This window comes from Talpa occidentalis, unplaced genomic scaffold, assembly GCF_014898055.3.
Source record: "Talpa occidentalis isolate TD23 unplaced genomic scaffold, MPIMG_talOcc4v2.1 talOcc4.3, whole genome shotgun sequence".
In the NCBI taxonomy this organism is placed as follows: Eukaryota; Metazoa; Chordata; class Mammalia; order Eulipotyphla; family Talpidae; genus Talpa; species Talpa occidentalis.
This window is the reverse complement of record NW_023603184.1, coordinates 135,125,915-135,147,871: the sequence shown is the minus strand read 5'-3', so window position 1 is coordinate 135,147,871 and position 21,957 is coordinate 135,125,915. Positions and strand designations below refer to the sequence as shown.

Sequence of the window (21,957 nt, the reverse complement as noted above, 5' to 3'; positions counted from 1 at the left end):
ACTATCTCAGAGACCACTGTCAACTCACCTGATCATCTTTTGCTGCAAAAACCTTTAGAACTTGATGTCCCATAAAATATTTCCTGTGCACCTATAAGAGTAAGTGAGGAAAATAATTGGTTTTTATCCAAAAGAAGCAATACATATAATCACAATGCCACACATTACGAGGTAATTAGTTCAAAATGCTCATACTAAAAAATATTCAGACACTAGAAACAACCCACTTCTTGAGGTTATTTTCAATTCAACACAATAAATATCTGAGCATGCAGCATATGTCAAACATTATTCCCGACACTGTAAATGCAATAATGAACAAGATCTAGTCTTGCCCTGAGGAGCTCAAATAGAGAAATATGAAATTAACTGCAATGTTACAGTACTGTATAAGAGCAAAGAATGTAATATTACAGTTTGGTGCTATAAAAACACATGAGAGAGGCATCTAGCGTGGTCATGGGGATCAGGGAAAATTTCCTCAAATGAAGACACCTAAGTCAAGACTTAAGGTATGTGTAGGAATGACCTAAGAGAAAAGACTGGGCACAAGTATCCTAGGCAGGGATAACAGTGAGAATATGGCTGGAGAGACATTGGAACACCATAAATTTGGGGAACTGCTTTTAGAGTGGTACAGCGTCACAGTGTAAGCGGAAAGGTGAAAATTAGATTAGTGAGATTGTAAGTATCAGCTCAAGAGTCTGTTATGAGCAATATTAAGTGATTTGGAAGTTACCCTAAGAGCAATGACAAGGCACTGACGAATCAGGAAGAAAGACCTGGGCAAAGAACCAATTACAGGGGCAGAAGTGGAGGAAGGGAAAATAGTTAAACTAAAAAAAAATACTGCAGACCTAGCAATTCCACTCCTGGGGATCAACCCAAAGGACACAAAAACATTAATTTGAAAGAAAATCTGCACTCTTATGTGCACTGCAGCACTGTTTCTCTTCAAAAACCAAAAAGCAACACTAACCATAGATTACATTTTAGAAAAACTGAGTGAGATAAATATATATTATAAATAAAAGGACCCATCAAAAGCATACCATCTCAAATAATAAGGATAAAGCTCATTTATTTTGTTTACAATTAGCAGAATAAGTGCTGTACCTGAGAAGATCTACAAAATCCCAAAACAGAGAAGCATTTCCCCTCAGATTTATATTTCATTTGTTCTTGATCCACTTTAGAGAAAGGAATAATATCACTTCCATAGCGGAACCCTAGAGAACAAAGGTGCATCTGTTAAGCACATGAGACCACATTTTCCACAAGCTGAAATTAGCCCTACACATACATTAACAATACATGCACTCCAGATCAAGCCTCTATATACTATTCCCTGGAATCAAATTACTGCCCCTCGTGATCAATGGGGAAAAGAAGCAGAAGACACACAGACAATATATACAATACAGAGGTGATTAAAATCTAATTACATTTTTTAAGTAGCATCTTCTGCAATCTAGTTACCTTAATGACTATCCAGTCTAGAAGAAAGAATGTAGAAAATGCAATGTACCAGTTATCCTCCAAAGATAAGTCATGGATGAATAAAGTACAAGCATGATGTGTAAACATAATAACAAGATCACATTTATTCAGAAACCTGGAGACCACAGAGAAGAATGCCCATAGGAAATTTTCAGAACAAAATAATCTAAAAAGTGCATGCTGGAGATGTACAATGCCTAATAAATAGAAGAAGCCAAAGAAAAGTCTTTTATTTAGAAACATATAATTGGTAAGTTGGATATTTTTCTGCATTTAAATGTGTTTTTTCCCAGTGATTAGATTATTTTTTTCTTTTTAATCACTTAGCTTAGTTCATACTTTCAGGTTATTCTTGGCTTCTGTAAAATGTAACAAAAAACCCTAACCATGCTTGTTCCCGGGGCCTATGCTCTGCATGGAAGGTCATGCCCTTTCAACACATACTCGACTATGTCTGGTAGGAAGAACATCTAAACCCAGAGATTCTGGCTTTGGGTAAATGGAAAGGAAAATTACACGCATTTTCACTCCAAGAAACAAAGAGACTTGTACATTTGGGGCAGGGTCTATAATCTGGTATTTGTTTCTGACAATCTGTTATTACTGTGGATTTAATGAAAAAGAAACACATTTCTATTTTTATATGTCTTTAAAAAAAAACCCCAAGGTAAACTTGACAGGGAAATATAAGGCACATGATTAAGAATGGTATCTAAACCCAAGGAATTTTTCTAACTTTTCTCTGTCACCAAGAATTCCACTTGAATTCTTTAACAGAATGTTGAAAATTACAATCAAAATTGTCTTGAGTTTCTTGGTTCACTTAAAGAGCAAATCAATAACTAACTTTTTTGTATGGCAAAAAGTATAGACTCGACTACTACATACAACTCTATTCCTTTGTCCACATGTACTAGTCTCTCCAAGAAAGAGAACTCACATATTAGGGGGTAGAGTGGAGGACTGGCAAAGGAAGTGTGTGGGTAACTGCAAAAAGATGAGAGAAAAGTACAGATGTATGCTCTTTGAACTTAAAGCTGTTTTTAACTCTTCTCTCTCCATTGTTCTACCAATAGATGTCCTTTTAGCTTATGATAGCCAGAACTCTCTTTGCTTACAACCAAAAGAATCAGCACCCTCATCTCTAATCCCTTCTCCTTCTAAGCTATCATATATCCAGCTATTATATTAATCTTTCTAAAACACAGCCCCAGTAACACTCTGCTCCCCCAAACTATAAACAGCTCTCTGTTGCTTTCAAAATTAAGCATAAACTCTTCAGCCTGTTATTCAAAGTTCTTTTACTTCAGACCAGTATGTAGAGACACAGACTGAAGTAAGACAGCCCTGGGTTCAAGTTCTGCTAGTTGCTAGCTTTATAATTTGGAATACATTAATGAATGTCCTTTGGCTTTCATTCTCTTATTTGTAAAATAGAAATAACAAGAGTAATTCATTAGATTGTTGTGAAGATTAAAAGAGAAAATTCAGGTTGCCTGTTAAGATACTAACCTGGAGTACTAATCTGTATATGCCCCATACATCAACCCAACTACTTGTATCACTGAGAAGTTCTGGCACTTTCCTAGTTCTATACCTTTAATCATGCTATTCTTCCTGCTATAGGCAGGTCATCCTGACAGGATCAAATGAGTAACTAGTGATGAAGCCAGGATTCTAACCCAGGTCTGACCCCAAAATTCATGTTAATAAAATAAGTACATATACTACTGAACTGAATTAAAGGATTGGTAGAAATTTTAGGATATTAATTATATTCCACACATAATTCATCAGGAGAAAGAAAGGAACCATAGCCATCACCTTTAACCACTCACCCCCTGCTGCCCCTAAAGCACATAGAAACATACGCAAACACACAATATTTCAGTGCCACAGATGAAAGAACCTTTTTCCAAGGCTTGCAAATTAAAACTATACTGGTAGCACACAGACTGACATTAAATTTATGTAAAGGCCCTGCTTCTATCTTATTTGGTATCTTATAATTTTAGCTCTTGAACATTCAGGTACTCTCAACCTCTAAGCTCTCTGGATAGAGAAGCTATCTAGACACACAATATAGATCAAAGGGGCAAAATATATAAAGCACAACCTTAAAGATCCTATGAACACAAAGAAATATAATAAACACAACTAACTTTGCTTATCCCCTAAATTACATCAAGAGTGTATAACTGGCAAGATATATGCCCTAAAATTGGCATTCAGTGAAATAATTACCATGAAAGTCAAAAACAAGATATAAGCAACAAAAAAACTTGCTTCAGCCACATTAATATAAGCATTTTCCTAGTTAGGTAAGTTTCAAACTTTTTCTTTGAAAAAAAGGCCCGGGTGCTGTCCTGCGTGTAGAGAGCTAAACACTCAAGTGTGCTCCTGGGAGACTTCCTCTCTCAGACACAACAGTGGAGCTGAAGACCCAGTGTCTCATGGCCCCCTGAGATCACTTTCTCTCTACAACTTAGAGAAATACACTGAACAAATAATACTACAAACACTAATCTGACTCATATCACCTTGAAGAAAATCTCTTTTTAGGCAGATGTAAAAATTCTCATTGGCATACTTTACCCTGAATAATATCTTCTTTTGGAACTTCAGTTTCATCATCATCATTCAAGCAGTACACTGTTTCTTTTTGTATATCTTCTCTTTTCAGGGTTCTTGCATCCACAACTGTCCAAGCCTTTTTAACTTTCTCTTGTGTGATCTTTTCAAAAGCAAAATAAAGAAACAAGGAAAGGTGGGATTCCAATTGAGAAGAGGTGAAAACTTAATATACTTTCTGCTTTATGGTAAAAAGCCAGAACAGTTACCTACCTAAGTTGTTTTGTTTGCTCTTACGTACTATGGAATTTTTACTTTATTTCATAATGCTTTTTAATTTCCTCCTTCCCCCCAGGGTAATCTACAGACTATTATTGTTTGTATATTCATAAATATTTTCTATACAAAACCATCAGATTGTCTGATAACAAAGGAGCATACATAGTACCTTTTTTTTTAAAAAAAAAAAAAAAAGATTTCCTTTTTATTTTATTTATACAAGAACTGGGATACAGGCCAGATGTGCAGGAGGATAAGAGGATTCACCAGAGACAGAGCGGGGAACAGAATAGGCAGAATGACCAAAATACACTGATGAGGGGAGCAGCAGGCAAGACAGGAGAGGTCTGCCACGCCATGTGGGTTGCTCTGTGGCCGGCGGGGATTGAACTGGCACTGCAGAAGCTACGGACAGCTTCACAGCACTGCGCTCAACTGCCTGTGCCACCAGGGAGGCCCAATATTATCAGTTTTTCAACAGAGAGGAAAGGAAGAACAATAGTCAAAAATCAATAAAAAATATTTGAAAAGGAAACTAGAAAAAAGGAGAAAAGGAGAGTATATTGTCATTCATGAAACACTATTCTAGCCTTAATGAAGAGGTAATTCCAAGGTTTTCATGAATGTAGTATATTTTCCAATTAAGTCTTTGGAGACACAAGAAACACTGGCAATATTTTATATATTTAAGTTTTTTATACATTTATTTTGTACTTTAAAGAAAAACAGCAAGGTGGATCATGAAAGGCAAGGACTCAAACTGGAATTTTATCAACTATTTATCAAAGCTACTGTTTTTGAAAGGGTACTGTTATGTGTAAACAAATATATCACAAAAGACAAATTCATGGTAACAAGTCAACAGTTTTTGATTCTTCACAGATCATTAATAAGTGAATTAGGAATGACTAAACTTCCAAAACTCTGAACTTACTCTGGTGTATATCTGTATTTCTGCTCTGACACTACAGTGGTACAACACAGTGCATTAGCAGTTCTTTCTTTAAAAAAAGAGAGAGAGAGAAAGGCCTGGAACTCCTGATTAACAATCAATTATCAATAGAGAAAAAGAGGCTGGAATCAACCTCTGCTACAGACAATTCTTAAAACCGCCTCTCCTAGCATACCTTTTACATAAAAGCTAAATAGAGATTAAGTGAAGAGGGAGAACAGTTAGAGAAGCAGTAATTATGGTACTGAATAACCCACACATGAATTCTCAGTTCCTTATATAAGCATATTTGTCTGCCTAGTAACATTTCTTTAAAAAATGTGTACCCACCACTTACCGATTTATAAGCCACAATCTTTATAGATAAACTGGAACCAATGGTTAGTTGACAGGGCCAGGGCATGGAATTCCTCTCAGTTTTCTTAAAGACACACAGCTGTCTCAGACTCTCACTTAATAAAGAAAAATGTATAATGAAAGCATCGATTTTAAAATGCTAACTTCTGCTAGAAAACCCTTAGTTTTCTAGAATGAGATGTGAGCTGTTGTTGATCATAAAGAGGAACAGCAGGTGATGGCAGGAAAATGACACTCGAAAGTTGGAAAGAGCCAGAATACAATTGTGTTGGCTTAGGAGGAAGGAGCTGAATTACTCTGCTGACAGGTAAAAACAAACATTTCTCTCTTCCCTTATTCAATCTTTCCTTCAACTCAGCCAGTTGGTCTCAATATTTTTTTTCAGGACCAAGGACATTTTGAGGATATGATAAAAAGTACATTTCATAAAGGAGTTTGTACATAAAATAAAAGGTTTACCAAGCGCCTAATAACCACCAACCTGTGGGTAAGAACCCCTGCTCTGTAATGTCAAGAGGTGGGCACCAGCTTACTAGTACTCCTCACTTTTCTGTAATTCATTGGTTAGTCCTAATTCTCTTAAATAAAAGGCATGATGCTTACATGCACACAATGGGGAAAGCTAAACACTCTTCAGTTCTAAAAGGAACTTATCAGTCCATAATCAGTCTAAAGAGAAGACAGAAAACTCTAGGTTTTTTATTGGATGGGGAAGTAGAATTGGGAAGTAGCAAACAATGGATTTTTATTTCATTTGAACATAAGTGAAGATAAATTCTATTTTTTATCTGGTCCCTGATCAAACACAACAGAGTAGATTATAGAGGGTAGGTAGAGTGTGTGGTATTCACTAAATATGGAACAAAGGAATGAGCGACCAAGTAATTCAAAGCATACAGTCCAAACAATGACTGATCCTCTTGGTAGAGATGCAAAACAGATCTACAAGGTAAAGAGAATTACCTAACTTTATCCAGTTATGGACAAAGAGGCGTGAAGAGATGCCAATTCTCAGAAATAACTGTTTCCAAAGTTTATGGTACACCTCAGCTTTGGATTTCTTGGAGAATGAATAGGTCTGAACCAGGTCTATCCTGTCTCATAGGATATTTTGTCCAAGTATGAGTAACATGTAAAACCAACATGAAGTTTAGATTCTGATCCAGAGCAGATTTAAATATCAGTGTCTAGTATGGACATCCTAGAACAACTGGGTCAGTTCTGCAGTAGAGTTGAACCTCCCCAGTGCATCTTCTAAGAGTGTCTAGCTGAGGATAAGGCAAGCATAATGTTGTCTAGTACAACCTTCTGCAATGATGAAATGTAGTAACTGTGTTTGTAAAAGGGAGTATTTGAAATGTGGCTTGAAATGAAATCCTCAGTGTGACTGAAGAACTACACTTTTAATTGTAATGGATTTAAATAATATAACCATTTGCAGATATGGCTACAGTATCGAATGGCAAAGTTCTGGTGCACACCTTCATTAAAATTAAAGTAGCTTCAAATTTACAGATTCAATGCTATTCCAATAAAAATTTCAATGACATCCTTCAAAGAAATAGAACAAATAGTGATGAAATTCATATGGAGACACCAAAAACCCCAAATAGCCAAAGCTCTCCTGAAAAAAAAAAAAAGAAGGGAATGGAGGCATCACACTCCCAGATGTCAAACTATACTACAAAGCCATAATAATCAAAATTGCATGGTATTGGGAATGAGAACAGACACACAGACCAATGGAACTGATAGAAAATCCAGAAATAAACCCATAGATTTACAGTCAACTAATCCTTGACAAAGGAGCAAAGAATATGCAATGGAGCAAAGAAAGTTTGTTCAATAAATGGTCCTGGGAAAACTGGGTTGCAACATGCAAAAGAATGAGGCTGGGCCTCCCCGGTGGCGCAGTGCTTGAGCACTGGGTTGCGAAGCTGCCTGCGGCCTCTACGGCGCCGGTTCTATCCCCGGCTGCTCCCCGGCCACCGGAGGAGGGTCCCGCATGGCGCGCAGACCTCTCCTGCCGCCCGTTGCTCCCTTCAGCAGTGTACTTCGGTCCTTCTGCCTGCTCTGCTCCCCGCTCTGGCTCTGGTGAATTCTCTCACCCTCCCGCGCTTCTGACTGTACCCAGTGCATGTATAAACAAAACAAAAAAAAAACCAAATAAATAAATTAAATAAAAAACATGCCTCTATTAAAAAAAAAAAAAAAAGAATGAGGCTTGACTACTACCTCACACCATGCACAAAAAACAGCTCAAAATGGCTTAAAGAACTAGACATAAGACCTGAAACCATAAAATATGTAGAAGAAAATACAGGCAAAATACTACATGACATACACATCAGTAGCATTTTTAAAGACACATCACCCAAAGCAGTGATAGTGAAGGCAAAGATAAACAGCTGGGACTACATCAAATTAAAGTGCTTCTTTACAGCAAAAGGGACAGTAACCAAAACAAAGAGAGACCCCACTGATTGGGAGAAAATTTTTGCACACAAAACTAATGATAAAGGACTGATCACAAAAATGTACAAAGAGCTGAAGAGACTGAACAAAAACAAAGTAAATAACCCAGTCAAAAAATGGGCAGAAGAGATGAAAAGGAACTTCTCCAAAGAGGAAATGTAAATGGCCAACAGGTACATGAAAAAACGTTCAGCATCATTTGTAATCAGGGAAACTACAATGAGATACCATCTTACACCAGTGAGAATGGCACATATTAAAAAAACTAGCAACAACAAATGTTGGCAAGGGTGTGAAGAAAAAGGAACTCTCCTGCACTGCTGGTGGGAGTGCAAACTGGTCCAACCACTATGGAGAGCTGTGTGGAGGTTCTTCAATCTGCTAAAAATGGAGCTTCCATATGATCCAGCAATTCCACTCTTAGGTATTTACCCAAAGGACACAGAAACATTAATTCAAAAGGGCACCTGCACCCCTATGTTTATCATAGCACTATTTACAATCGCTAAGCTATGGAAACAACTCAAATGCCCCAAAATAGATGACTGGATCAAGAAGATGTGGTACATATACACAAAGGACTATTACTCAGCAATCAAAAAAGATAAACTCATGCCATTTGCAGCAACATGGATGGAGCTGGAAGGGATCATATTCAGTGAAATAAGCCAGAAAGAAAAAAGAAAAATACTGGATGGTCTCACTCATAGCAGGAATTTAGGAAACATAAATAAAGGATCAGGAAAAAGACTAATTATAATAAAGTAAAAATCAAAATCAACAGGCAACTATAAACCAGAGACATACTACAAGCAGGGGAAGGGAGTAGGATCAAAACAAGGGTGGTAGGAATTTTACAGGGACTATAACCAAGATGAAAATGCATATATTGTACAAAAATAAAAATATATAAAATAAAATATATATATATAAAATTAAAGCAGCTTCATATTGCTAGGACAATACCTAATTAACAACTCCCCTCCTTGAAATGATACGGGAAAATAAATTGGTTTTTAATAGTAATTTGTATTGGTCTATTTTCCTTTATAATAAAATGATGAATATGTTAGCTTAAGGTATATGTTCCCCCATTAAAGCAAGTCTTGTGCAAATTTGAAAGAGAAGTTAGGAACACATATTAAGAAAAGAACATATGCCAAGAAAAACTTCACATGACTCTTCATTGATTTCTTTAACAATCCTTTGGGGAATTATAATTCGGTTTTCAAAATTCCCATTTACCTAGAATTTTTCAAGAATGTCTGTATTTAGAAAATCAGATGTGTTGCATGTGAACTACCATTTGCCAGAACTATTTTAAAATTGTGGTTGAGATGTTATTGCATATATACACTGTAAATATTCAAAAAAATTCTAATCAACAACCTTTACTTAAAAACTTTGCTTAAAATGCCTGTTTTTGCGTATTTATTGATAAATTGGAATTTATTCATGAATTTTAAGTGGTATTATCCCTGAGAATCTGAAACTACACAAGCCATAGTGTCTGATATCGTTTCTACTTTGTCAAAATCAGGTCTTTTAAGCACATACTGATCTAGATATTTTGACCCCTTTTGGGTTCTTTGCTCAAAATAAGTGCAGGTGCAATTCCAACCAAGAATAACACGGATGAAAGAGTGTCTCCTATAGTCTCCAGCTGGGAGATTGGGGTAAAAAAGTTTGCTTTATTATTACATGACACTTTAGGGATGTCACATTCATAAATTATTTTGCCTTTATAAAACTTTTATATGTCATAAGTAGGTCATAAATACTTTACATTTTGGGGAATTTTCTTGTTATTTACCTTCCCTCTACCCCTCGGCAATCTCATGACCAAACTATTCTGTGACCAAAGTATTTTTTAAATAACTGTGTTGGAGGCCTCCCTAGTGGCGCAGGCTGTTGAGCACAGCACTGTGAGGCAGTCTGCAGCCTCTGCAGTTAGGATTCGATTCCCGCCGGCCTTGGAGCAACCCACATGGTGAGCAGACCTCTCCGGTCTTGTCCGCTACTCCCCTCAGCAGTGTATTTCATCATTCTGCCTGTTCTGTTTCCTGCTCTGTCTCTGGTGAATCCTCTCACCCTCCCGCGCATCTAGCCTGTACCCCGGCTCTTGTATAAACAAATCTTAAAATAAATAAATAAATGTGTTACAGTATACTGCCTCCTAAGACCCAAATCACAGAGACCCAAATCACTATCCTGTGATTTGGGTATCTTAAATCTGAAACTATTTTTTATAATTAAGAAATTTTTTTGTAAGTGTATGAAAAGGAAGGACCCAAGAAATGTGACGCAAGCTTGGCATAAAGAAGACTTCTACTGTCTCATTGTCCACATTTTGAATTGTTAAATCCTTTGTGTTGTCTCTGTATTTCCAAATTTCATAGACACAGCGCTGGAAATATGAAATACTGTGTCAACCACACAAAGTTCTAAAAAAGTATTAGGCACTAATGTATTATTTTTTTAATAAAAATGAAGATATTTATTAAAGAATAACTGCTAATGCAAGAGTGATCCAGAAAAAGAAAAGCATTAGGGAGCCTTCAGATCAAGAGAAATCTACTTAGGTCCAACTGAAAATTGTAATGAATGTTTTCACTTCTTACCTGAAGGAATAAATTTCATCCAGCCCATCTTCACCTTCTAAAGACATCATTATTTTTTTCACTATCCGAATACCTTCTTTTTGCTGTTCAGAGATTCCTTTTAAAGAAAAGGAGGGTCCACAGTGGCCTGAGCCCAAGTTGCCATCTCCGCTGTCCCCAGTTCCATCTTCCTTGCCAACTGGGAAAGGCAAACTGTCAGGAAAAAATCCGTTACAGTCAAGAAGACAAGCTCTGAAGTCAAATAATAAGTGGGGCTCCAACCCTGTAATTGTCACTTAGGAGGCAAGAAAAGATGGACATGTGAACCTACCGAGCTTTAAATAGATAATGTCAAATGTCATTATCTATCACTAGTATTTTGTCAGTTTCAAGTAACCATCTTTGACTTGGCAAAAGGGAGGTATTTAGTGGCTTGCATAACCAAATAATTGTAAGGGCAGGCTGCATATGACTAGAATGAGTAGACACAGATGCAAAGCTTTTGACCCTCTCAATATAATTCTATATTGCATCTTCATTTGCCTTTATGCTGGTTTCACACTCTCAGCCTCATGTCCATCATATTACCTCTTAAATCACTCAATTTCATATTCCCAAAATTCACCACCAAAGAAGGACAAGAGTTAACCCTCTACTCTCCAATTAAAAAACAAAACAAAACAGTGGTAGCCTGGAAACCAGATCTAAAAGATGTCAGCCCTCACTCAAGCCATAGGGATAAAGTCTAGAAAAAGGCTGGGTGATATTCTAGGGAGACAGATATACATACATAAATATAGACATATATACATACATAACTATTATTATCCCTGAGGTTATTATAAATATTAAGTAAAAGAATGTGTATAAAATACTTAAAATTCAATGTTATTGTAGACACAGAATTTCTATACGGAAATAACTGCTAGAAATAAGTGAGAGCAATTTTGTTGTGTTTCACTCCAGTTAACTAAAATGAGACTAAAACTAGATAGGAATATTCAATAACCATGGTACAAACTGAAAAATAAGCCAACCAAACACATTTTATGATAAAACTCTACATGGTACTTTATAAATGCTTCCATATAAATCTTATTTAATCCTTACATATTAGGTACATAGAGATTTCTACCTCTGTTTTCTCAAAAGATGAAATTATTTGGCCAGACACACAGCTAGTGAGTGATAAGGCAAAGCCTTTCCACTGGAGCAAGTATCACTTTGCTTTGCCCCTGGAAACCTAAGCAGCTGATTCAGCAATCTTTTCAGTTCACTCAACATTACCTACTGGTCACCCCTATGTGGATGGTTATAGGTAGTTTCTTAATCATTTTATTTTCTATAATTAAAATAGGGTTTCCTATTTAAACTGCTTCGACATATATTCAGCATGACAAATATGTACGACCTGCATTTGCTATCAGATAAAGAGCTTCCAGAGAGCAGGGTATGCCACACAGGGTTTTCATCAGGCTATTGCTGTTTCCCATCATCAACCAGGAAGAAGAGATGAATGTCATTAAAATGTAGAGTCAGAAATTTATCCTGGAAAAAGAAGTTACAATAATAGTTCTCTTCTACCCTGCTTTAGACTAGAAATAAACTTTCTCTTTAGAAAAACTGAAAACTAGGTCCAAGGAATGAGCCTGCTCAGAACACAGTGCTTATTTGGCTTGCTGGTATTTTCTTAATCTAAGTAGAGCCACCAAACAATAAAACCAAAATTCGACTTTTGTGTGCAGGAGGTCTGTAGCCCAGGAGGGCAGCATGTTACCCAAGGAAAACTGCAACTGGCTAAATAACAAGCAAGTAAAAGAAAAAGCTGTTTCCTCTTCAGTGCACTTTACAGGACTGCTCACAGAGAGTAGCCCTTTCCAAAGACTTTGACAGAAGTGTAGCATGTTCAGCCACGTAAAGGTATCCTCAGATTCCAAACAGGGAACAGAGCAGAGCTGGGCTTTTGAAGTACTGAGAAAACCTCAACTTTGTAAGAAGAGTCACTTAAACAGCATTGAATTTCTCTGAAGTACTGTCTTAACAAGTATCAGTTTGAAGTATTTTTCTACAGTTTTACAGAGAGATGCCCCTCAGCAGTCTTAAGAACATACAAGAGAAGTTCTTAATTCCCCATGGCAGGCATTTTAAAGAACCCAAAACCTTACCACTCTGAGCTGGAGGCTTTCTGGTACAGTTCTCAACCTGAAAAATGAGTGTCCCTAGAAGACTACTATTTCAACATCCTATACTATCACTCTGCTTTTACCAAAACTAGGACAAGAAAAGACAGGTTTAAGATGCACCAGGAAGGGGGAGTGCAGTGAAAGAACTTTCTGTAGAGATAGAAATAAAAGAAGTAAATGCCTGGAGAGAAATTCAAATCATTAGAGGAGAAAGGACTTTCTATTTGCCCAACAAACTGTGAAATACATTTTTCCACTTAAATTCATATAGCTCATCTCTAAATACAAATAAATAAATTACACTGTGCTTATCCTTTAGAGATATAAAATTCATATATCTGTTAGATATATAAAAGAAGCTAAAAAAAAAAAAAGCATTATGTGTTTAAAATGATTCCAGAGTTGACATTTCTCTCTATCCTAAAAACATCTCCTGATTGTAAGACACAGTTCTCCAGAACTGTTAAGAAAAGATATCATCAATCAATTACTTGTTTGGGTAAAGTCTTCTATGTAGGTAGAAGAACTGAATGTCTTCAAAAGGTTCCTATAATTCCTCAATTCTTTGAGTCCAAGAATAGTGAAAAGACAATCTGCTACAGAACTAAATTCCTGGGTTTCACTGTGACTTTCATCCCCTATCACCAAAACTCAAGAGAGTTCCTGAAACAGAGTGAATAATCAGTGGATGTTTGCTAAGGACAGTCATTTGACAGACCCCAACTCAAAGCAGAAAGAGAAGTCTCCTGGGAGCCAGGTGCTTTATGAGGGAGTCCCACTCACTGCATTATGAGAGCACAGGCTTTGTCTACAAACATAATTCTCATAGTCTTACAAGAATTGCAGGGAGATGCCAAATTTCTTCAAGTTCTGAATTATAATATCCAGTTGATCTTCGCTGAATGGGCTGCTGAGGTCAGTGAACACTTCAATATGCCTTCTCTCAAACTTCTTCCCTCTAAAAGAGAGTTGATCACATTAAAAAATCATTCTCCTGAATTATTTCCTATAAATTCAAATGCACCTGGTCACTGACTAGAAAGAGGCAAAGGAATGGTTCTAGACATAGTTAACAAATGGATTACATTACAGAAGTCCATGTATTACTGATGCTTAGTCAAGTTCCTATTAAACATATAACTCATACTTTAACACCTTGGAAAAAAATTCAAAGCATTAAGGAAATATAATATCCCTGATTTCCCAACTTCAACTTCCGTTAACAGTGTGATCATTATGAGGGCCTACCCTGGTGGCGCAGCGGTTGAGCGCTGGGCTGCGAAGCTGCCCACAGCCTCTGCAGCACCAGTTCGATCCCCGGCAGCTGGTGAGGGTCCCACATGGCGCAACAGACCTCTCCTGTCGTGCCTGCTGCTCCCCTCAGCAGTGTATTTCGTCAGTCTGCCTGTTCTGTTCCCCACTCTGGCTCTGGTGAATTCTCTCACCCTCCCGCGTTTCTGACTGTACCCAGTGTTTGTAAAAATAAATAAATAAATCTTTAAAAAAAAAAAAAAAAAGGTGTGATCATTATGATGAAAAAGGATCCCTTTCTGGCCTCCACATAGGAGAATGTAAACAAGGGACTCTCTCAGTGTACTGCAACTTCAGTCTTGCAAGGGATCACTTTCCAAACACCTTGTCCTGGTTCCATGCACAGGGCGAGCGCCAGGATTTTGCACAGGATGCACAGAGATTGAGAAGTGATAACACCAATTTAGGCCTGAGGTTTTAGTGCAAATATTTTGCCAACAATCAAGGAATAAATTGTGTTTTACTTAGAGATGTACATTTAATAGGCCCAGTAATTAAGCAGTGAAGTAGGAAGCACCTCAGAGTTTAATTTCAATTATAACTGGACCACATCACTTAGGATTTTTAAAATTCCCTTGTAGTCAGCTGAAGACAACTAGGAAAGAACCTGAAATAAGCCAAACATTTATTTCTACCAGAGAAATTCTCACCAAGAAGAGCCCTTCCTCTTTTTAAACTTTAAAAAAAAAGAGAGGTTGACCTGAACCACTGATTTCTATCAAATTCTATAAATGCTTCTTTAGCCATGCAAACAGGCTACCTGACTAACAATGAATCACATGGAATACATCAATCCATACAATTACTGCATGAAGGCACATTTCCAGTCTCTTCAGTTGAGACACTTACACAGTTTCTTGTTGAATCACGTCCATGCACACGATGAGGGCATCCACAACTCAGCTAGTTAAGGGCAGGAGATAATACCAAATAGTCCCTTTATGCCAAGAATCAGCAACTTTTTTAGCACTGATGTTCACAGTACTAGAAATTGTAGACACTGGGCTGGTTGTATGATGATTTAAAATTACTTGTCCAAGTGACCTTCTTTCAAAGTTTATTTCACTAACATATATTTATATATGCTACATATCAAGTGTCTGTGTGTATATATCTATGTCTATACCTATCTATCTATCTATCCTGAAATATATAACCAGGAAGGTAATCTAACATATCCCATTCATTTAATCAAAAATTATATTATTTTACAGTACCTGGAACCCACTTTTTGCATGTATAGTTCTTTCTTAAATATGAAATAAGCTAAAATGTACCATTTATAAGTCACTCCCAGTACAATAGCACCTCCCAGTGCCCAGGGATAGCACTGTTTAGAAAAACAAAAGTAACCCCTTAAAATCAGGACAACTATAAAAGAAACTGGAAATCTCACTAAAAGTTTAGATGTTAGTCTGATTTTCGGCACAAAAATGTCCTCCACCCAAGAAAGCATGAAGAATGCTTATGGTACTCTTTTAAAATATCTTCTCTACATGCAAACATGCCTAGTCATCACCATACCCTGTACACATAGCAAATACATGTAACCCCAGGTCACTTCCTTATATACACCCTCCAGCCCCTCAACAGCACTGGTACAAAGAACAGGCAAGCGATGAAAGGCCTGAAGTTCAGGCACCCAAGGCAACCTGATTAATTTCACATTAAATGCTAATACCTGTCACCTTCCTATTCTTAGAATCAAAAATGTCCACATACTCAGAGCTGGGGTTCTTAGAGAGCCTCACCAAACTAGATAATGACTCCTCAAGATAAAATAAGTTTTTTCTTCTTCTAAGGTAGACAAAGGATACAGTCAGCATGTTGAGAACCTAGTTGGATTTTGCTTTCAATGTCCTCCAGCAAGTCAAAATCCGGAAGCATCAGGTGTCTGTGCACAGTGATGTTCCGATACTGACCCTCACCAGCTAGGGCATTCTGGGTGCCATCTGTACCAAAAAGGACTAATGCAATTTCATCCTTGTTTTCAGCAAACACCTAGAGGAAAATGTTGCAAGGTTGAAAACCACATAGAACCACCTGAAAGTCACTGGACACTTACCTTTGAGGGAGTAAGACAACGATACTTCCGACTGCCAGGTCCCGGGCCACTCTCAACTACCGAACATTAGGCCAGACGGCAGTGGGGCACTGACAATGCCTAGGTTGTAAGCAGACTTTTCCATCATCAGGTCCCCCCTTCATTTCAGCACAATTTAGGGTAAAGGGAATGGGAAGGTGGTCACCAACTGCTCTTGGTACTACCAGTCAAAACAGTCTCTCTTTCTCTAAAAAAAAACTAATCACGAATAATTTGAAAAGATGTTACCCTGTCTTACTGGAATGACTACGCAAGGTTTAAGTTTTCCAGCGATCAAAAAAAAAAAATTGCTGGTTCATATCCTACTCAGAATGAAGAAATCCTTGCATGTATACACAGGAGACAATGAACAAGAACATTCACTTCAGCCCTATTTAAAACACGGCAAAACTGCCACTAATAAGGAAATGCAAAAATATGCTGCAGAATATTTACATGATGGAATATTTTACCCCAGTAAAAGTGAATAAATTTATACAATGGTTAGCAACATAAATAAATCTCAAAATCACAAGGGTTAAAAAACATACACATATCATGTAATACCATTACAAGTGCCTTAGAGAATATTATACAATATTAAATATTTTTTAATGAATGTATTTATGCCCAAAAGTATAATTTTTACATAACTATAACAGAGAATTCTGAGGGAAGAAGAGGAGGAGGAAAGAAGAGGATTGGGAAGGGATTTTTTTACACAAGAGACTTAAAGTTTAGCTGTAATAACTTATTTTTTAAGAAAAAATAATCAAATATAGCACCAGACAATGGGATAACAGCTTTTACAATATAGCACCAGACAATGGGATAATAGCTTTATGTCATATTATTCTCAATAATTGCCTTCATGGATTTAGAAAAAGTAGCCATCAGTCCAGGTAGAAAGGGCAGAAAATTATACCACTACCAACACTTAAATTGTATTTACAATATGTCGAGTACTACTTTAAGCACTTTATCTACATTAAGTCTTTTATTCTTCAAACAACCTTTTGCGAGAGATGTTATTTCCTTACACTTTACACATGGGACACTGAGGCACTGTGGTTGATAGCTTCCAAAATGGCCACCATCCGTTCCTTTTCTCCTAGTATTTGCAGGCTACTCCTTAAAACAACAGGGGAATCTAACTGACCTCCAAATCCAACCTGAATGTGAACTTGCTGTAAAAAGACTTGCTTGGCTAAGAGAAAACAGTAAAACTGACATTCTGGGATTTCTTAGGCTAGCTCATAAAAAGCCATTGGCTGGTCTCTTAGAATATCTACTCTTGGGACACTTCGTAGAACTAGCTGCTATAGTATGAGAATCCCAAGCTATGTGGAGAGGCCACATGTATAGGTTCAAATCGACAGCCCCAACTGAGCTGGCAGCCACTAGGAGGCACCAACTAGCAGTCATGGGAGTGAACCACCTTGGATATATAACCTGGCTTACCCTGCAAATGACTCCACCCCAATCACCATCTGAGTACAACTGCACAAGAGGCCTCAAGAATCACCCAACTGAGCCACCAGGACATTCCACTGAACAATGACAGATTTTTTTTTAAATATCATTTAAGGCAGTTTTGAGATAGTATAACATCAGCAAAAGGTAGCTGAAATAGGCACAAAGATTGCAGGGCTTGTTTAAGATCAAAAAATTACATGAGGTTAATAAATGACACGACAGATCAACGTTTTAAACCCAAGCCATCTGATTCTAGAGACTGTGCTTTAAACATTATTTGACTCTGCCTCTTGCTTCTTATACAAACTAACAGCCAGGGGAGGGACCAAAGTGAGGAAAGAAAAAAAAAAATATAAGAATCTAATGGTAGTTTGACTTGCATATGAGGGTTTGGAAGAAAACTCAAAAAAACACAGAGACTAGACATTATAACAAGCCTGGTGTCTTGCATTATTAAGTGGGGATGACAAACAATTAAATCATAATTATAATCTCAAGGTAAATCTGCAACTTACCTGTCGTTGCACAAACATGGTCATCACCTTCTTTGCCAATTCAAATGGTGATTCTTCACCAGCAAAGGAGTTGTTCATGGCAGGGCCCACATCCATGCACAGCACAACAGCTGCCTAGAAATAAGGTGCCAAAGAGTATTTATGAAAATGCTAATAACTAGTCTAAGACAAGACAGAAACATCCTTTGTTCATTTCACTCACAGAACCTGAACTGACATTTAGGGGATGCATGATAAAGAGACAGGAGCAGTCTAAACAACATAAATTTTCACCATGGAGAAACTTGAAATAGTCTTCATACTTTTTAAAAGCTAGAAGTGGGCCTCCTCCGTGGCTTAAGGGGTTAAGACGCAACCTATGTAGCTATCTGCTGCCACTGCAGCACAAGTTCAATCCCCGGCCAGGGAGCTACCCACATGGCGCAGCAGACCTCTCCTGTCTTGCCCACTGCTCCCCTCAGCAGTGTACTTTGGTCTATCTGCCTATTCTGTTCCCCGCTCTATGGTGAATCCTCTCACCACCCACACCTCTGGCCTGTACCCTAGTTCTTGTATGCATGAATAAATTTTTTTAAAAAAATGAAACCTAGGAAGTATCTGCCAGGACAGGAGCATGCTATAGATAGCTGCTTCTCCTTTGATCTGAGCCCAAAAATAAACCTGTAGTGAGCAGATCGGAAAACAACCTGCATCGCAGAGATAAGTCCTGTCAAGATGAACCTAAAATACAGCAAACTGCAAATGATTTGAAGTCCTATAAGCATGTGAATACATACTTATAAGCCACTGATTTGAGGTACAATCTGTTTTGAAGCATTTTTGTGACAATAGGTGACTGCTACAATGGATATATGCTCAAAGGATACATTAGATAGCAATCAGGTATGTAGGGTACTAAGGAAATAGGGGAAACAAAAACTAAAGGTAAAAGGAATATATGCTAAATTCTGTATTTGGTACCCAAAACATAACTGAATGAGTTGGAGAAGATATGAACAGTCACTCACAATTTCACAGTATGAGTTACCAGTACGGATATAACGATAGCACCACATCATCACCTATCTCATGCCATACTCCAAAATATTCTAAGTATCAGTGGTGTAATAAATTCAAGGAAGGAAAATAAAGAAAAAAGACTACTTTAGAAGTCTGGAGACCTGAGACCCAATTCCATCTTTATTACCAATTAGTTCTGAATCTTTGGGATGTCATTTTAAGCTTACTTAATTCTAGGAAGCAGGAAGAAGCCACTAGACTACAGGAGCTTTAAGGTCTTTTCCAGAGTTAAAATTCTTAACATTGACTATCTCACCTGTGTTTTGTACTTATAAGACCATATTTGACAAACTGTGAGCAATTTAAAGCATCACATCGTATAAGAAACACTAACTATTAATGAACATGAAGTGAGCATGTTAGAGAAGGATCTGGAGAACATGTGACATGAGGAGTGGTTGGAAAAAAAAACTGGATTTTTGAGGCACAGATGAAAAATTTAGGGGAACATGATAGCTCCCCTGCTCCGGCCCCGCCAAACATCTGACAGCTGTTATTAAAAATATTGGTCTGCAAGAGAGATAAAAGGATCAGTAAATGGAAGTTACAGGGAACTTTGTTTGACTCTATATAAGGGGAAAAATAACACAAGTGAGCAATGAAAGAATTAACTGTTTTCTTAAGCAGTGAGTTCCTAAGTTTAGAAGTATCAATATTTAAAAAACCTGATGAGCTCCTATCAGGAAAGTTATAGATGGTTTCTACATTTAGTTATAGCTCAGGCAACATATGGAAAGACTAGGTTTTTCCCTAGTTTATAAAGAATGAACACAATACACCAATATTAAGAGATTTCTGGAATAAAAATTGCATGTTTGGTTAAAAAAAAAAACTAGAAAATTTGAGTGCCAGAAAATTTACATAAGAATCTTAAAAAACATGACTCCCAAAATATGCTGTTTCATTTATTTAATACATGTTCAAAAAGTCTACTGCTAAACCAGAAAACTAAGTCAGAAGACTAAGGCTTTTGCCAAGAATCAGACATCAAAAAAATGGCATCAAAGAGTTTAATAAAATGCACCTTCCTGTCTATAAGTAGACAAGTGGTCTGTGTAAAATTTCAAATTCTCTTCTGGCAGCAGTAAGAAAACCAGGAAAGAGAAACTGGGCAGAACATCCATTTCTGTTCATTTATATTTCTCTTCATTTATATATCCAAATAATACGGGCTGCTAGAACTTTGCTGCAAGCCCACTTGCAGTAAACAGCTGCTCTCTAGAGCTGCAAAGTTTTCAGCAGCCAAAAGAGGAATAAAGGTGAGTGGCATCATATGTTCACAATCTTTTTAATTAGCATTTCCCAACAGGGAGCTGAGGGGACTAGGGATCAATTGCTCAAATTCCTACTTTATCTGTATAACAGACGCTAATAAAGCCTAGCTTGTGGGTGGGTGGGTGGGTGACGGGTGGATGGACAGACAGACAACTCCCTGGAACACACCTCCCTCTAGTAACCCTACAGAGACAACTGGTACCCGCCCACCGCCGCTATTTAGAATATATAATTTTAGAAATTCATTGTAATGTCTGTTACTAATCTGGGGCACTGAGAATCACAGCCTCCTAGCAACACAGGCAGAATCTAGGGTTCTGAAACCAGAGCGCCTGGATTCAAATCCAGGTTCCACCGCTTATGGACTGGGTTGGACGAACTGCTTGGGCGAATTGCTTGACTTCTGTTTTATGCCTCAATTTTCTCACCTGTAAACTGGGGATAATTTTAATCTCACGCACTTGTGAAAATTAAACACGACAGTAATAAAGCATCAGATCAGTACTTCCTGGAGAATAAGTTTTCAACAAATGATAAACATTAGATTACTAATGTTTACTAATTCCTCTCCAAAGTATTAAGTATTAAGCCCTCGCCTAAGGATGAAGCCTGTGCCGCAGGTGCTTGGCATGGCTCGCTTCCGTTATCAAATGAATTTCAAAATCCCCGACTCAGAGGTCGTGCAGAAGGTGGGAACAGAGTCGATCGTGAGAGAGGAACACAGGAGAGGGGTGAGGGTGGCGGGCAGCGAGAAGACAGGATGGAGGTGAGGAGGCGGAGGGGCTGGGTAGCGGGGGAGGCTCAAATTCAGGTCTTCGGGGCTCCCCAGCTTTTCTCATAGCGCATCACTCGGTCCCGGCTCTTCCTACGCAACTCACTACCGTGACAGCCCCTCTCTCCCTGGCATCGCCGCGATTCTGCCTTCCGACCACCCACTCCAAACCCGGGCGTGGGCAAAGCCCAGCTCCAGAACCGCTCTACCTTATTCCCGGAACGCGCCATGTTGCCGTTCCGCAGGCTTTCGGCCCCCCCCCTTCCGGGTAGGAACTTGCCGCACCGCAACTTAGTTCCGGCGAACTCGGATCCGTCCGTAGTAGGAAAAGCCGCGCCAGGGAGACTGGAAAGGGCGGAGGAACGCAGGCGCTGCGAGCATGCGCAGACGTCCTCAGTTCCGCCCAGCTGAGCCGCGTGTGGTTTTCGGGCCAAGTTAGACTAGAGCTGGGTGAATGTGTTATAGGGCAGCCCCGATACTGAACGGGTTCCTGGCTGTGGGTCCTCACCCGCGCGCTTACAAGGGACTTATGAATACTTCACTACAGGC

General features: G+C 38.1%; 1 protein-coding gene across 2 annotated transcripts in view; it reads right to left on the bottom strand.

The window, feature by feature from the left end:
* XRCC5 (X-ray repair cross complementing 5) overlaps nt 1–21,731 on the bottom strand; it is an 87,700-nt gene extending 65,969 nt beyond the window's left edge. The window contains exons 1-10 of one of the 2 annotated variants that reach the window (XM_037524007.2): nt 21,694–21,731; nt 18,303–18,416; nt 16,046–16,229; nt 15,078–15,126; nt 13,753–13,875; nt 10,756–10,947; nt 5,640–5,754; nt 4,096–4,234; nt 1,117–1,229; nt 29–91 (exon numbers count right to left, since the gene is read on the bottom strand). In XM_037524007.2, the coding sequence (XP_037379904.1) occupies nt 29–91; nt 1,117–1,229; nt 4,096–4,234; nt 5,640–5,754; nt 10,756–10,947; nt 13,753–13,875; nt 15,078–15,126; nt 16,046–16,229; nt 18,303–18,398 (1,074 nt within the window). In that variant the 5' untranslated portion in view covers nt 18,399–18,416; nt 21,694–21,731. The other variant, XM_037524006.2, reaches the window with a different exon arrangement.
* Nucleotides 21,732–21,957: the final 226 nt, after the last annotated feature.